Genomic DNA, 16,216 nt, shown 5'->3' with positions numbered 1-16,216 from the left:
ACACACACACACGCTATTTTGTATGCCTCCAGTCTGAGCTAATGGTGCATTTCACACAGATATTTTTAAAGGCATTAAGGCACAGTGAGAATCCAACTGGTATAGCCATCCATCCCTCTACTTAAAATAGGCAACCTATTGTTGACATAATCTCTCTGTTCTTTTCTCTCCCCCAACCTAGCAGTGAAGGTATAGAAGCCTGTAACATCACACATACCTTGGAAAGGCAGTGGAAATATGGGTGAAAATACAGCTGTTAAAAACAAAAGGCCCAAAAGGGCTAAGAGGAAGGGCTGCTCTCTGAAGGACTCACCAGCTGTGCAGGCTCTCCAGGCAATCGGTAACATATGTGAAATAATGTATAGTAACACGGGCAAGACTTCAGACAAGCTGAAGGTTCAAAACTTGCAAATGATTCACAATACAAAAACAACAAACCACCTTAACAAAATACAATTCTTCCTTAAATGGTGCAACGTTAGTATGAAACATGTCCAAACATGTCTCAGGAAAGGGGTGCCAGCACCGGGACCTGACCATCACCATAACAATATGTGGTGATGCCAGCTTGATCAACCTGGGTGTGACCCTGGAAATGCAGATTCCTCTGGTACAGCATCAGGAGGATTTGCCCCTTTCTCGCTAAGGAGCCGGCCCAGATGCTCATCCAGGCGCTTGTCACCAACCTGAACTACTGCTAATCATCCTTGCCCCTGCATCAGCCACAAGATCTTTGTACGTAGTCCAGAATGCTGATCTGTATTTTTCAAATTAGTTGGTGCAACCTGAGTGTTTTAAGATAATGGCTAATAACACAAGACAACGCAAATTAAAAGACTCTGAGAGCACCAGCAGTTCTACAATTAGTTGCCGCATGCAAAATGCAATGGAAAAGCAAATGAGTAGTACAAGTGATAGTCTGCACGGATCGCTGGAAAAGTTGACCACAGCAAACCAAGTTCCGGTGAAAAGAGAGCTGGAAAAAACAGCCAACAAAATGCACTTGAATCTGAACCAAGAAGTGGAAATTCGGCCAGGGCTCTGTGAAAAGCTTAAAAAGCCAGTTTGTGCCTTTCCTCGAGTAGGCATTTTATGCCTTGTGCTCATTGATGCCACGTAACGCGTTACTTGTAACGCGTTACTCTAATCTGACCACTTTTTTCAGTAACGAGTAAGGCAGTAGGCCTATGTTGTAGCGGAAATGCTGCCCTTAAACATGGTTGACTCGCTCTCTTTCGTGCCATAATAAACCAGATCCCTACTACTGGCAACGCCAAGCTGCCTCACAGTAAACCGGTTGTCATTTTTATGTTGAGGCTGTGGGGGTGTTGTCGGCAGTTGCTGAATGTAACTAATAAAGTAACTTGTAATCTAACTTCGTTACTTTTAAAATCAAGTAATCTGTAAAGTAACTAAATTACTTTTATAATCAAGTAATCTGTAAAGTAACTAAGTTACTTTTTCAAAGTAACTGTGGCAACACTGCTTGTGCTGAAAACTACAAAGAGCCTCAAATCTTGCAGTTCTTGGATCTTGCATGGCTTAGCTACCCACGTGATCTTTAAGGAAACATGCTAAGTTGAAATACTATATTTTCTGACAACAATGCTAATGCCAGTATTTTCTCCTTTTGAAATTTTGTGTTTTGACCTGTGTGTTGTTATCAACTGCCCAGTTTGACAGCCAGGCCGTGTTGCCAGATATACCTGTAAAACATTAACGTTAGTACAGCCATGAAAGCAGCAAACAAATGAACAGGATCAACGGAGATAGATTCTACCCCACCTAAAAAAAACGGCATGTCCCTAACAGTTGGGTGACCAGAGACATTACAAACCCTGGGTAAATATTGGCGATGTATTTGAAAGATGGAGACAGCTTAGAGCCCAAAAGGACGCAGAGTTGGCTAATTTCCTCCTGAACAGGTAGCTAAGCATTAGCTTCAGGCGAAAACGTGTAGCCTGTTTAGCGGCCGTAGCCAACAACGGTGAGTTATTTTAAGCCAAGAGAGGGGGGCTGTAAATTGGGATGAGAGGACCGTGAGTTTGCAGTGTGTTTAGCAATTGTTATTGTAATTCTAAGCCAATAAAGTGTGTTCAGTTGGGTGGAGACATATTATCGTGTTATGCAGTGTGGGACTCACACTGGTCTAGTCTTGGTCTTGTCTCAGTCTCAACCCCTCAAAGTCTTGGTCTTGTCTCGGTCTCCATACACTTGAGTTGATATAAATATAGGAATCGAATATATAAAACATTATGAGGTAAACATGGAGGTAGTGATGAGTTTGCAGAGGGAAGAAAGAAAGGTGGGAGAGGGGCTTTTCTTAGCCAGGCCTGCAGAGTAAGTTGCTTCTAAGAGCCTGTGACCTTGGTGCTTTACTTCACTACACATGCATAAACAGGGCTGCACTGCAGTGCCACAACCTTCAGCTCTCATCAGAGGCCAACATGTCCTACGCCAAAAGTGAGCTGTGACAAATACAAAGAGACAATTGGGTTGTATAAAATGGGCAAAGAACGGGAAAGTGGCCAGAGAGGGCTGTGGAAGATGGCTGATGTCCCACCACAGGAATGGACAACAGGAGCGTTTCTAGAACTTGAGTAGATTCGGGGCTTAGCCCGATCCCATTTAAATAAATTGAATGCAATGCAAAACAGCGATTGACTTGCCCAGCTTGTTAATAACCAGTGTTTGTTCATTTTAGCTGCCCAGTTTGTAGATGTTGTGTAGATGTAGCTGGCACCAATATTTGGTCTAATCATAACTGGCCTGGCAACCCAAAGGCCAAGGTTTTGTTTACAGATTTGTTTGGTGACTTATGATGCGGGAGCATTAAACACTTAATTTCCTGCATTCTGGTGAATTTGTATGCACCTATTTATAACTTTTTCTGAATCAGTTTTTGCTGGAAATATCTTTATGTAAAGGGAAACATAGATTACAATCCAAATATAACAACATGATGGAATATATTGCATTAAGGCTGTCAGGCATTCTGTATTGCTTTCATCTTTTTATTCTCCTGTAGATGGGCTTTTCTAATTATATCTGAGGCAGCACACATGTAGCCTATAGGCATCCTCTTTTGCACCTTTTGTTGAGGAAAAAACTTTGTGCAGATTCAAAATATATCTGTGTTCTCTGAGATTTGGAGGAGTCATGATATTTTGAGAAAAATAAAGTTAGAATAGGCTATTACAAGAATAAAGTCACTATATTTCAGAAAATAATTAGCCTGCACCATAGTCTGCTGTGCATTACGTGATTGCTCTGCTGATACGGTAGATCTCAGACCTTCTGACAGACACAGAGCCCCGTTTGAGACTCTGGTCTCTGAATAAGCGAAAGTTTAGGGAAGTGGCTGTAAGCTGCTCTACGTTGGAGGTGGAAAACCACAACTACGGCAGAAATACACAGAGCTCAAACATGACACATCTGCCGCAGCATCTCCACAGCAGATAATATTATGAACCTGAAGCTGCACATACCACGGCAGGCGCGCTGCTCATCTCTATTTTTACAGCGAGAGTGGACACTAAGTGACGCAAAGGTCTGCTTCAGAGCTCCGTGTGTTTGAGTCTGAACCATACCTGCTGCATATTCAACAGAGAGGAAGAAACGGAGTAGCCCATAGGCTACCGACAGCAAAGAAACTTATTCTATAGGCTGGATTATTTTTAAGACCTATGTCTATTTAACAAGCTGTACGCAGTATATGTGCAAAGCCAAAGCACAATGAAATAAGGCAACTTATGATTTTGGGGGTTTACATAGGCTATTGTCCGGTTTCATATTTGTCAGTCAACTTTTCAAAATACTACACTCAAAACATTTGGGGCTGAATCGACTAATGGTCTGATGGACAAGTAGTCCAAATGCAACTAGCATCACTTCAGCATGACTATATTTTCCAGTGACTACAAAGCCTTGAAGCTGCACTTTGAATTATTCTTGTGTTTGTCACAATGTGTGTCTGCCCACATAAGTCTCTCACAATGCAGCATATAGAAACCAACACACAAACAAAAATCAATAATAAAACCCATGGAACCACATTTAAAATGACAGCAATACCAACACGGGAGCATGAAGTGTAATCATTACTGTCGCCATTTACCATCAGCGCTGCGTCTCCCACACACATCACAAGCTACATTTAAGGAAGCACTAAATGGGCTATGAAAATGAAAACAGAACAAGGCTGAAAACAGGACAAGGCAATAGAAGAAATTGACTTTGAATCCGACTGAATATAAAGATGCTGTAATAAAACAGTGTTAAATGGACCCAGAAACAGCTGGTAGAATAGAAGTGGGGAAGCAGAATGAACACACAGCCTTCACACACACACACACAAGCACGGGTCACTTTGTTGACCCCCTCTGAATTGGGTCCCTGGTGTGGATTATTGGCAGTGCTTCAGAAAAAGATGAGCTCCTCGCTTTCTCAACAGTCAAATTTGACCCTCTACTGTGAGCCAACTACTCTAAATCCCTCAACACTACGAGGGGGGGAGAAAAAAGGCTTTTCACCTTTCATGTCCGAGCACCAAGGTCGTTCTGGTGCAATCAGGAAATCACAGGCAAATAACGGGGAAAAAAGGCAAAATCATTTCACAGGAATAGCCACGAGATTAAGAGCAAAACCTGAAAAAGTGAATCTAAAGCAATCAACTCATTCTTAACAGCGTCCTTATAAAGGCTCCAAGATTGGATGATGCAGGAACGAAAATGATAATGCAAGTGTAATGTGCTGCCATGGCAGACCCACTGTTCAGTTGATGATGGCAGAAAATAATTGTCATTATAGAGAGACAGATACACTACGCATTATGGTTTTGATTACAGCTACATGCCATCAGTAACACATGTAGCAATCACTGCTGATCAGCAAGGGCAGTCGAAGGAGATATCGCAGTTGGAAGAGGCAGAGATTTGACAAGCTGTTTTGGCCAACCCTAGTGGGCCATCAGCTGTGTGTGTGTGTGTGTGTGTGTATCTGTGTGTGTGTGTGTGTGTGTGTGTGTGTGTGTGTGTGTGTGTGTGTGTGTGTGTGTGTGTGTGTGTGTGTGTGTGTAAAGAATGACAGCAGCCTGCTGTGTTCCCTGGTGCGCTGTGGTCTGTGGCCTTGAAGGCAGCACAGTCCTGAGGCCGACATATTTTAACCTGTTTCCTCTGGCTTTGTCGCACCATGGGACTCCTCCGGCATGGCTCCATTTCTCAGCTCATTTCCATCCCAACCTTTAGTGTTTTAATTAATGCGGTCGAAACTTGGAGAAGATTCTACAAAGATCCTGGCTACAGGGAGCTCTTTGCCAAGTTTGCACAAGAAGCAAGAGGGTCTTAGGTTTGAACCCAACCTGACCAACGGTGGCACGTCTCTCTGGAGTTTGCACGTACTTCCTGTACCGATGCCATAATTCTACTATACCTGCTGATTGTGGAGACGTCAGAGTGAGCTGTAAAATGTGTTGTAGTATCATGACATCTGGAACACAAAATGAAACTCAACCCAAGGAAACGTAAAGCATGTCACTAGAGCGAGACAGACACCAGCCTTCCATCACATCACATCACATTCCATCTTTGCACTCTCATATTGTGGAGCAGAGAGACACACTCAACTGTGTCTTGAGTTTGCCAGAATGCAGCTTATGTTCACCTTCAGCACCTTCAGCTTCATGAGTGCTCAGTCAGTCCCTCCAGAAAAACGGGATTATGCAATCGCATAATTCAATGCATAATCAGCCAAAGTCCGCATATTCATAAGGGGGCCGCATTTTTTCAAATATGCCGCACTTTCGCCGCATAAATTGCCGATTTCCGCACAAAAAATGCGGCGCTTGCATGATTTCATAATCCCTGCATTTTCGTTGCAAAAAAGTCACATATATCTTAGCAGAAAGTTGAAAAAATGTTGCGTTTACTTCACACAAGAGCAGCCATTTTCCCCTGTTGCCAAGGGAACATTATGAAGTCACGTAATTACGCGACATGAACATCATCGAAAAGCAGGGTGTTGGAGGTTGAATTTGACATGTTGTACTTTGAGTCTCTTAAGTTGGTATCCAATAAGAAACCTATCTTAATATCTGATGTCTACTCAAATTTCTATATTCTATCTATATTATTAAAATTTTTTGAAAGTCTGTCTCTTTTGTATCTTTTATTTCCCTCTGTTTAGACTATTACTTTTATTTTTACTTTAATATTATATTATTTGTATATATTTTTGCAGAATATCCAGAAGTTAAAGCCCGAGCAAGAACAATCTTTGCTGAGTTTTATTGGTGGCCATGATGTTGTGGCCCTCCTCCCCACGGGGTTCGGGAAAAGTTAGATTTTCCAGCTCGCTCTGTTAGTGGTGAAGGAGTTGGCTAAGGCTATCGCTAGCGGTGCTAATGCTAATAGCCTTGATGGTCTCCCCTCTTGTTGCACATGACATACGTCACGACCAAACGTTAGCGATTGGTTATGGCAAATCCAGAGTGGCTCTGGGCAGATCCAATAGTTTTTAATTTCAACGGAGTACTTTAAGAAAGTTAACACTTGTCAATGGAGAGAGGCCAGACCCTCTGTACGAATGAAATGTACGAGAGTCTGGTAGGACCAGGCTACATGCCGTCCCCCACGTGTCATGAAAAAGTGCCACACCAGGTGGCTGTCCGCATTTGCCCTTGCCAAAAACCGCTACTGCTGAAACGCTCTGTCTGAGCTCTGGGCTCCCCTTCCCAAACAGCCCAGTCTGCTCTGATTGGTCAGCTGGCCCACTCTGATGTGATTGGTCAACTAAATTCAAATTCTGGGCGGGCTGTGCTTGCTCAGGCTGCACATATGGGCAGCACATATGAAAAACTGGGCCGGCATTCTTAATCAGTGACATCACTGGGAGAGGCGTTTCAGGCATTTGAGGAAAAGTGCTTTCTGTGGGAGAGAAAATTTCTTTGACGGGAAAAATCCAAAAAAGCCTAATAGGGGCTCTTTAAATCAGTTGGCAATAGAGAGCAGCAAATATTTACTTGTATGGACTTAATAAAATATCTATTCAATTAAAATAATTACATAATAAATTAATATTAATACAAATTATAATAGTGTTGTATTTTCAAAGCAGTAGCAACACTATATCATATCAGAAAAACGTATGGTCACATGTTGACAGGGAAATGGCACACACCAGCCCGCCTCCCACTCTGCCAAATGAAGCATGAAATCAGGCGTGGATTGCTGATAGCGCTCTGTCAGTAGCTCCTGCGTTTCCCATTTAAAAAGGATTTACAGATAGTGAATGCGGAAATAATAGCTCGGTGTCAACTTATCAAATCAAATCAAATTGGGAAGAGAAAGGGGGATTGCTGTGTGTGTGTGTGTGTGTGTGTGTGTGTGTGTGTGTGTGTGTGTGTGTGTGTGTGTGTGTTTAAAAAAGGAATCAAACTATTTAAAAGTGAACTTACCTGTGAACTGGTAGCCATAGGTTGGTGCAAAACCAGTGTAGCCTCTGCCGTATGTAGCTACAATGTTAGGATAACCTGAAGAGAAGCCAAGACATGACTGTTTAGAAAAGCTCATGAACATCATAATAAAATAATGTAAACGTTTCTTTAGCCACATACAGAATATTCATACTATGTCAGCAACTATGTGGTTGTGCAATTCTGAATGTAAATTTGAAGGGTGAGGCTGACTTGGGGAGAGGAACCTAAAGGGTGGGGTGTGCTTGAAACAAACTAGTTTGTATAATAACTCAAATATTTAAGTGTTTATTGACATTCCTCATTCAAAATTATTTCATACACACATATTGCATCTATACATTTAGTGTTTCTTGTGGACAGAATCAGAAAATGATCAGCTAAATCAGTGGTTCCCAAATTAGGGGGCACTAAAAATATATTTAAGTTTGGGAACCACTGAGCTAAGTGATGTTGCCCCAGAAACAGGCCAGGTTCTATTTATGGTCTGTTCTCAGGGAAATATATAAGTCTGATACCTTTCATTGCTTTATTTGAATGTTTGCATGTAGGGGTGGATTGTGGCTTGTGGATCAGATGTAGAGTGGTGGCTCAGATGTAGAGTGGTTGCCTCTCAACCACAAGATTGGTGGTTTGATCCCAGGCTCTTCTGGACACATGTCAAAGTGTCCTTGAGCAAGATACTTAACTCCAAGATGCTGTATGTATAATTGTCCACTGTTCCTGCTACTCAGGATGATTAAATGCAGAATTTCACTACATTGTACTAGGTGTATGTGACAAATAAAGTTTCCTTCCACCTTTTCCACTGTGTGTATCACTGCTTGGAAAGAAAATACCAAACAAAAAGGTACATTTCAACGTCAAAGAAAGCGGTGGTGTTGTCTGTGCTAATATTTGCATTGCCGTGAGTCTATATCCTTGACATATCACTCATTTAGGCCAGATATCTGTTGCCTTGGGCTTCCTTTTTGTTGTGCTGACCCGTTTAAGGTAGAGTCTTATGTGAGGTATCAATGAACTCAGCAGAGACTTCCTTTTTTATTGGTAAAGGTTTTCCCCGACCCCTATGCTTTGGCCACGCCCCCTTTCACAGCTAATTAACTGTATGACGTAGAGTCTTGTGTGAGGTATCATTGAACTCAGCAGGGAGTTCCCTTTTCATTGCTGATGATTTGCAGTGTCTGAGTGCAAATGCACGGTTGCAAGGAGCGGCGTCCATCAGTAACCCCAACGCGCGCAGAGGCACGAGTGCCCGTCCAATGCTGCTTGCAGCTTTAATTATGTTTATATTTTTTAGCATAGAACATACAGAACAAACAGATACAGTTAAACAAGAATCAAAACCCTCTCCCACCCTCTGCGGTCTCGGGGAAAACAAAGCAAACCAATATACAAGAAAACAAAAATCACACATTGCCTAGTCGCTCTCCTCTAATTCTTGTGGTGTTGAGGTCATTAGGACTGCTACTTGTGCTGCTATATTTTTCCATAGGTCTATAGTCGATGACTTGGCTTTGTTAATCCTTGCTGTATAGAGCTCCAGCATAATTATGTCTAGGAAGTACGCCAACCACGTTTTATACAAAGCGAATTGAGCCAGCTAGCCAAATTTTCTTCTGTCTCCCAAGCAGATGTAATTTAGAGTCATCATTAAGTAACAAAACAATCGGGTCAGTAGGAATTTGACATCCTATCACATCAGATATTATTGGGGTTGTCTTATTCCAAAACTCATGCACCTGTTCACACTCCCAGACCATGTGCAGGAAAGTTCCAGTATGTTCAGGTTGACAATGTGCAATCGGGAGTAGGAATTGACTTTAGAGACGTAGCTCTTCTGAGGAGTCCAATATGTCCTATGGCATATGTTGAAGTGGATCTGCTGGTGATTTGGGTTCTTAGAACAGTGGGAAATGTTGTCGCAAACTGTCTCCCAATTAATTACGTTCCCCTCAGGGCTCAGCTCTCGCTCCCATTTCTTTACTATTGGGAGTTCGCCTAGGGATACTTGCATCAATTTAGCATAAATCATGGACACTAATCCTCTCACAGAAGAATCAAGAAGCCATTTAATGATTGGGTGCGTCTCAAGACTGTTCCACCATGGCACTCCATAACATTTCAGGGCTAATCTTAAGCGAAGATAAAGGAAGAAGGATGTCCTAGGTACCTCAAAGCAAGCTCTCAGGTCTTCAAAACTTAACATACCTTCCTCATTGAATAGCTGGTCTAAAGGATAAATATCTCTGTCACTCCACTGGTTACAAGTAAAGGGTTTGCTACCAGACTTTAGGTGTGCATTGTGCCATATCGGGGTATTCAAATGCCACTTATTGGTGTATCATAGGTGCTCCTCGACCTGTTTAAAGTTGGTCAGTGTGTTGGTGATAATAGGACCATGGTCTAGCATACACTTTTTGGGGCACACACCTGCAAAAGCAAGGTCTTACAGTCTTAGGCTGAATCTGATTTCTCATCTTACCCCTTCCCCTTACCCCTACCCCTTCGTCTTACCCCTAGCCCTTGTCCTTCGAAACAAGGGGTAAGGGGTAGGGTTGAAAACATACCCCTATGAAATGAGACGCCACTTGGTTACATCATCATACATACTTAGGTCTGTTTGCAATCAATATTTCTATACACACTGTATGGTGTGTTGTATATCTGTTTCAGTTATCACTGTTTTGAATGTCATTGATGTTCAGAAACACTTTCTTTGTTAACAAAAAGCTGTCTTTATTTCCCAGAAAAGTAAACATAACAGGCAAAAACATTATATAAAAATATATTATATTACAGAACCATTATCAACTATTAGACCCACAACTTAAATGTCACACACATAAAAAAGGCACTAAAATGTATAAATCTAAAAAAAGACACACAAGACCACAAACCAAAAAACTACAGCTATTCTGAAATTCCAGACCACAGTCTGATGCCTGTTGGCCAGTAACCTTTCCAACCCCAATGCTTTCATTAGTGTCCTGTATCATAACCAACAACAATGTACAGTTACATGAACAGGAATGAATTACAAATGATTATTGCTGGTTTTCAGCACGAAAGTGGATCAGCTGCTGGGTTTCCTCTGATGTCCCTGTGTGATACAGGACGGTATATGTAAAGCACTTATTGATGTCTCCAAAGCAAGTAGTGTTATGCACTGATATCAAACGAAATTCGCTGCTAATGGAGTTTAGTTAACACTGTAGACATGCATGGAGTCCATTCAAGGCAGAGAAATGCAGGACTGTTGTGCAAATAAGCAATGTAGCTAACGTTAACGTTAGCATAGCAAGCTAGCGATTTTTAAAAACATTTCAATTAATAACATGATTGCAAATATATACAGTACAGGCCAAAAGTTTGGACACACCTTCTCATTCAATGTGTTTCTTTATTTTCATGACTATTTACATTGTAGAATCTCACTACAGGCATCAAAACTATGAATGAACACATATGGAATTATGTACTTAACAAAAAAGTGTGAAATAACTGAAAACATGTCTTATATTTTAGTTTCTTCAAAGTAGCCACCCTTTGCTTTTTTTGATAACTCTGCAAACCTTTGGTGTTCTCTCAATGAGCTTCATGAGGTAGTCACCTGAAATGGTTTTCACTTCACAGGTGTGCTTTTTCAGGGTTAATTAGTGGAATTGTTTCCCTTATTAATAAAAAAGCAAAGGGTGGCTACTTTGAAGAATCTAAAATATAAGACATGTTTTCAGTTATTTCACACTTTTTTGTTAAGTACATAATTCCATATGTGTTCATTCATAGTTTTGATGCCTTCAGTGAGAATCTACAATGTAAATAGTCATGAAAATAAAAAGGAAACGCATTGAATGAGAAGATGTCCAAACTTTTGGTCTGTACTGTATGTAGAGGACTGTGTAGAGCACAAAACAAGACTTTTGTTATTTTTAAATCAATTCTTTAAGCCAAAAATACTTACATTTAGGGACAGTTCGTTATTTATTTAAGGGGTTATTTATTTGAGGAGTTTTGGGACCTTTAGCCCAAAAAGACACGACCCTCCCCTCGCCAGTAAAAACATTTCTATGACCCTCCAAAATGATTTGGAAAAAAGGCATGACCCTCCCCCAACAATTTCTTCTGTACTGGTTTGCACTTGGCACATATATACAGATTCCCATTGTTTTTTACAGCCATGACATATGTGGTTTAACCTCTGCATTCTCATCTGACACATCACACTCCTCTGTTGTGGTGTGGTGGCCATTTCAGTAGATTTACTCACTAACGTTGTTGTGGAAACACAATAAGCATGGAAACTAAATGTACACTTCCTGCATTACTTCAAATACTAAGTTACCCGTCTAGTAAACTAGTATTCACATGAAATAAAACAATAAAACACTGAGACTGTCAGTACACGATCCGTTCTGCCTGCACGATCCGTTCTGCACATGCACAAGATAATACTGTTTTACCAAGGATACGACCTGCACGATCTGTTCCACGCTAGCCTATGACTAGCCTCAGGGCTGGACTGGGACAAAAAATCGGCCCTGGCATTTTTGGGCCAGGCGGCCCACACCCACCGTGATTGGTCAGACAAATTACCTGCAGACAGTCCTCTTAAAATATGCGTGCGTTCCATTAAATGAGTTGCCTAGTGTTCAGCGTTCATGTGATCATTTTGGATCCTTCAAGAGGGGACTCAAGACTTATCTGTTGATCTTACACTTAAATAATTCATTCATTCTTAGAGTTATGATTTGTATATTTATGGTACTTTTATAATTTTTTATTATTGATATTTGATATTGTATTGTCATTATTTTTATTATTACTATTTTGCTTAATATTGGCTTAGCAACTTTAAAAACAGTTTACTGTTAATTTTAACTATTGTAAGATTCATATTTTGTCGCTTTGGACACAAGTGTCTGCTAAATACAATAACCATAACTATAACCCTTCCTAAAAGCTACAATAAAGCTGAGAGTAGTATATGCCCTGGAAAAGAGCACCAATACAAGAGAAGCTAATTAAGCCATTCAAGGAACACTGATGCTTGTATCATCACTGATTTTATAAATCCACAGACTTTTCAGCTACCCAACAGGCTAACCGCTAGCATTTTCAATGTAAGCTTAAGCTGTTACCTGACAGCCACTAACTTTAATGTTACAGCCAAACTGCTTGTTGTCGTTATGACGTGACACACTCGCGCGGCGAACGCGCACAACACACACACACACACACACACACACACACACAAACACACACACACACACACACACACACAGCCTCCCTCCCTTCCTGAGGGTCTGTGTTAATTTGTCTACTCCTTACCACATCGTCATCTACTCTCTCTTCCATCTTTTTCCTACTTTCGCCTCCTCCTCGCCTTCTTCCCTGACATCGTTGTTTCACTGCAGTCAAGCCAGCCTCCACTTCAAAATAAGCGGTCAAACTAGCCACCCCTTATATTTCGCGGGGCGTATACACTTGCTATTACGGTGAGACCGTCAAAACTAAAAACAGGGAATTTTCCGACGAAGGCAATTTCCCATTCATTTATTCTGTCTGCCTGCCTGTCTGTCTGTCTGTCAGAAAGAGAGAAAGAAAGATTTTAGCACACCTCACAACCTGTCATTGCATGATATGCTGAATTCCAAAATAAGAGCCCCCCCAAAAGTCATATATACGCTGTTTTGTCTACACATTCAGAAAATTATAAAAATAAAAGTCCTAGCTTCCACAGACCAATTTCACATCAGATGGATAGGACACCTTCTCAAGGTGTGATCTACAATGTTTCAGGACATTCTGATGTTGTTTTCCAAAATAAGAGCCCCCAAAACTCATATATTAGCTGTTTTTGTCTACACATTCAGAAAATTATAAAAATAAAAGTCCTAGCTTCCACAGACCAATTTCACATCAGATGGATAGGACACCTTCTCAAGGTGTGATCTACAATGTTTCAGGACATTCTGATGTTGTTTTCCAAAATAAGAGCCCCCAAAACTCATATATTAGCTGTTTTGTCTACACATTCAGAAAATCATAAAATAAAAGTCCTAGCTTCCACAGACCAATTTCACATCAGATGGAGAGGACACCTTCTCAAGGTGTCAACTACAATGTTTCAGGACATTCTGATGTTGTTTTCCAAAATAAGAGCCCCCCAAAACTCATATATATGCTGTTTTGTCTACACATTCAGAAAAATTATAAAAATAAAAGTCCTAGCTTCCACCGCCAATTTCACCTCAGATGGAGAGGACACCTTCTCAAGGTGTGATCTACAATGTTTCAGGACATTCTGGTGTTGTTTTCCAAAATAAGAGCCCCCCAAAGCTCATATATTAGCTGTTTTGTCCATACATTCAGAAAATTATAAAAATAAAAGTCCTAGCTTCCACAGACCAATTTCACCTCAGATGGAGAGGACACCTTCTCAAGGTGTGATCTACAATGTTTCAGGACATTCTGATTTACAGTTTCAAAATAAAAGCCTGTCAAAGTCTCAAATATGAGGCATAGAACATATGATTTTGGATTCAATTTAAAAGGAAGCGCCCCATTATCACAGACTATTTCCACTTGAGGGTTATAGTACACTACCCCTTGGTGTGACCCAGTAAGTATCAAGACATTCTGGAAAGCTGGAAAGCATGAAGACATGCTGGAAAGCATCTTCTGTTGGGGGTAGATTTGCTGCTGACGAATCTCTGGTAGATGCTAATCTGTACCTCAGCACATCCAGGTTGGATGTCCATCCAACTTTTTCTTTTGGCCATACAGAAGGAGGGCAAAGCCTCTTCCAGGCTACCAGAGAGTCCACATTTAGTAATTGCCTGTAACTTACAAAGATGGGTCTTCAGTCTTGTGAGGGCAGTGGCCTTCCCAATTCTGTACAAACTGCTTGTGGTGTTACAACCTGTGAGGACGTGTCATGCAGGTAAACAATCACAAAGCACTGCTCCAAGCTTCTGAGCGATCAACTAGGGACAAATCTTTCCTTAAGGCCATGTCCCGAGTGCATAAACACTGCTGAGGATCCAAACATCCCTTTGCTTGAATAGTATAGCAGCAAAACTATTACATCTGTATCATCACATTCAACAATTAGACAAGAATGTGACTGTGCAAGGTGTATTGCATGTACAGTGCCTTGCAAAAGTATTCACCCCCCTTGGCTTTTTACCTATTTTATTACATTAGAGTTCAATGTTGTCTTTTTTATCTGAATGTTATGTGATGAATCAAAACACAATAGTCTAAGTTGGTGAAGTGAAATGAGAAAAATATACATAAAATTATTTTTTAGAAATAAAAAACAGAAAAAGGCAATGTGCATAACTATTCACCCCCCTAAAGTCAATACTTTGTAGAGCCACCTTTTGCGAGAATCACAGCTCTAAGTCGCTTTGGATAAGTCTCTATGAGCTTGCCACATCTACATCATCCAATTCCTCCTTGCAAAACTGCTCCAGCTCCTTCCAAGTTGGATGGTTTGCGCTTGTGAACAGCAATCTTTAAGGCCTGTTTTTTCCGTTGTCTAAATTTTCTGCTTTTGGATGGTGAACTCTGCGTCCTAAGTCGAAAATCACGCACAGTGTTACAGGTTTTGCTCAAGAATATCCCTGTATGTAGCTTTGTCAGCACCTACATGCGCCAGTACTGGGCCAACAAGTGCTGAGAGCCTTGTACCAAACAGCAGTGTGGCGTCACAGCCACCTGGTCAAACCTCTTCTCTGGAACCCAGTTGGAGGATGGAGGCTCAAAGAAGATAGGTGCATTGAACCTGTGATGTTACAGAAGACACCAGCACCTAAAGAAGTTAGAGACATCACCCACTACTATACTGTAAAGACGGAAACTGCAACAATGCTACCAAATGCCAGTGTCTTTCAGTGGGCTTGACCTGCACAGAGTCTTGCTCTTGCCCCAGGCTATCAAATATGACCCACTTTGTCACTGATGACAATGTGGATGAGTGACAGTGGTGTGTTGCAGTGGTAACATCATGGGGAGCTGACCTCCCCAAAGTGGCCACTGGAGATGGCCTAACCCCCCAGAATGACTACCAAAAGCAGTTCATGTTCCAAATGGTTGCTGCTAGAAAGAGCTTGAGATTCAGTGATGAGGGGGGTCATTCCCCCTCACAGTGTTTCTTTTGTTAGATTGCCATTTGTTTGTTTAAGTCATTTAATTTGTATTGTGTTAAATTATAGTTTTATTAAAAGGCTCATTAAGGTCAAACTGCAATCCTGAATCCTGGTCTCCTGTTTGTGCTATGGTAAGGTGTTATCTTTCAATTTCAATCTTTGTTTCCATATGGACTATATAGTACAAGGTGCCATATGATACCACTGATAATGGGCTTTGGACTTGAAACTAAATTATGTCAGTGTTCCATCTTCTTTCATTTTAGACACATCATACATTGAGTGAAAGAACACCCTGATTTGTCATGCTATATTTACACATTTGGTATTGCTGGATTAAGCACAACCCCACTTTTCCAACAAGAAATCATATGTGTTTCTATTATAATCCCTGGCAAAGTAACCACAAAGTAAATGAAAACATTCTGCATAGATATTAATTTTTTGCATGTTCGCCTATTTTAGGTATGTCTTTATTTATTCCATACATCATTATATTCACATCCAGTCTTTTCTAGTAGGTAAAGCAACTTCCTGACTACAAACACGCTAAGTTTCAAAGCTCTCAGAGCTTGTGTGATTGATCTGC

General features: G+C 41.0%; 1 protein-coding gene across 2 annotated transcripts in view; it reads right to left on the bottom strand.

Annotated features, from left to right (window-relative positions):
• Positions 1–16,216, bottom strand: part of LOC120574587 (RNA-binding protein Musashi homolog 2-like) — a 472,078-nt gene that overhangs the window by 74,414 nt on the left and 381,448 nt on the right. For both annotated transcript variants that reach the window (XM_039825004.1, XM_039825005.1), the window contains exon 10: positions 7,454–7,528. In XM_039825004.1, the coding sequence (XP_039680938.1) occupies positions 7,454–7,528 (75 nt within the window). The remainder of the gene's footprint in view (positions 1–7,453; positions 7,529–16,216) is intronic.

This window comes from Perca fluviatilis, chromosome 2 (genome assembly GCF_010015445.1).
Source record: "Perca fluviatilis chromosome 2, GENO_Pfluv_1.0, whole genome shotgun sequence".
NCBI classification, from domain to species: Eukaryota; Metazoa; Chordata; class Actinopteri; order Perciformes; family Percidae; genus Perca; species Perca fluviatilis.
The sequence above is the reverse complement of the archived record's forward strand: the minus strand, read 5'-3'. Positions and strand labels throughout refer to the sequence as shown.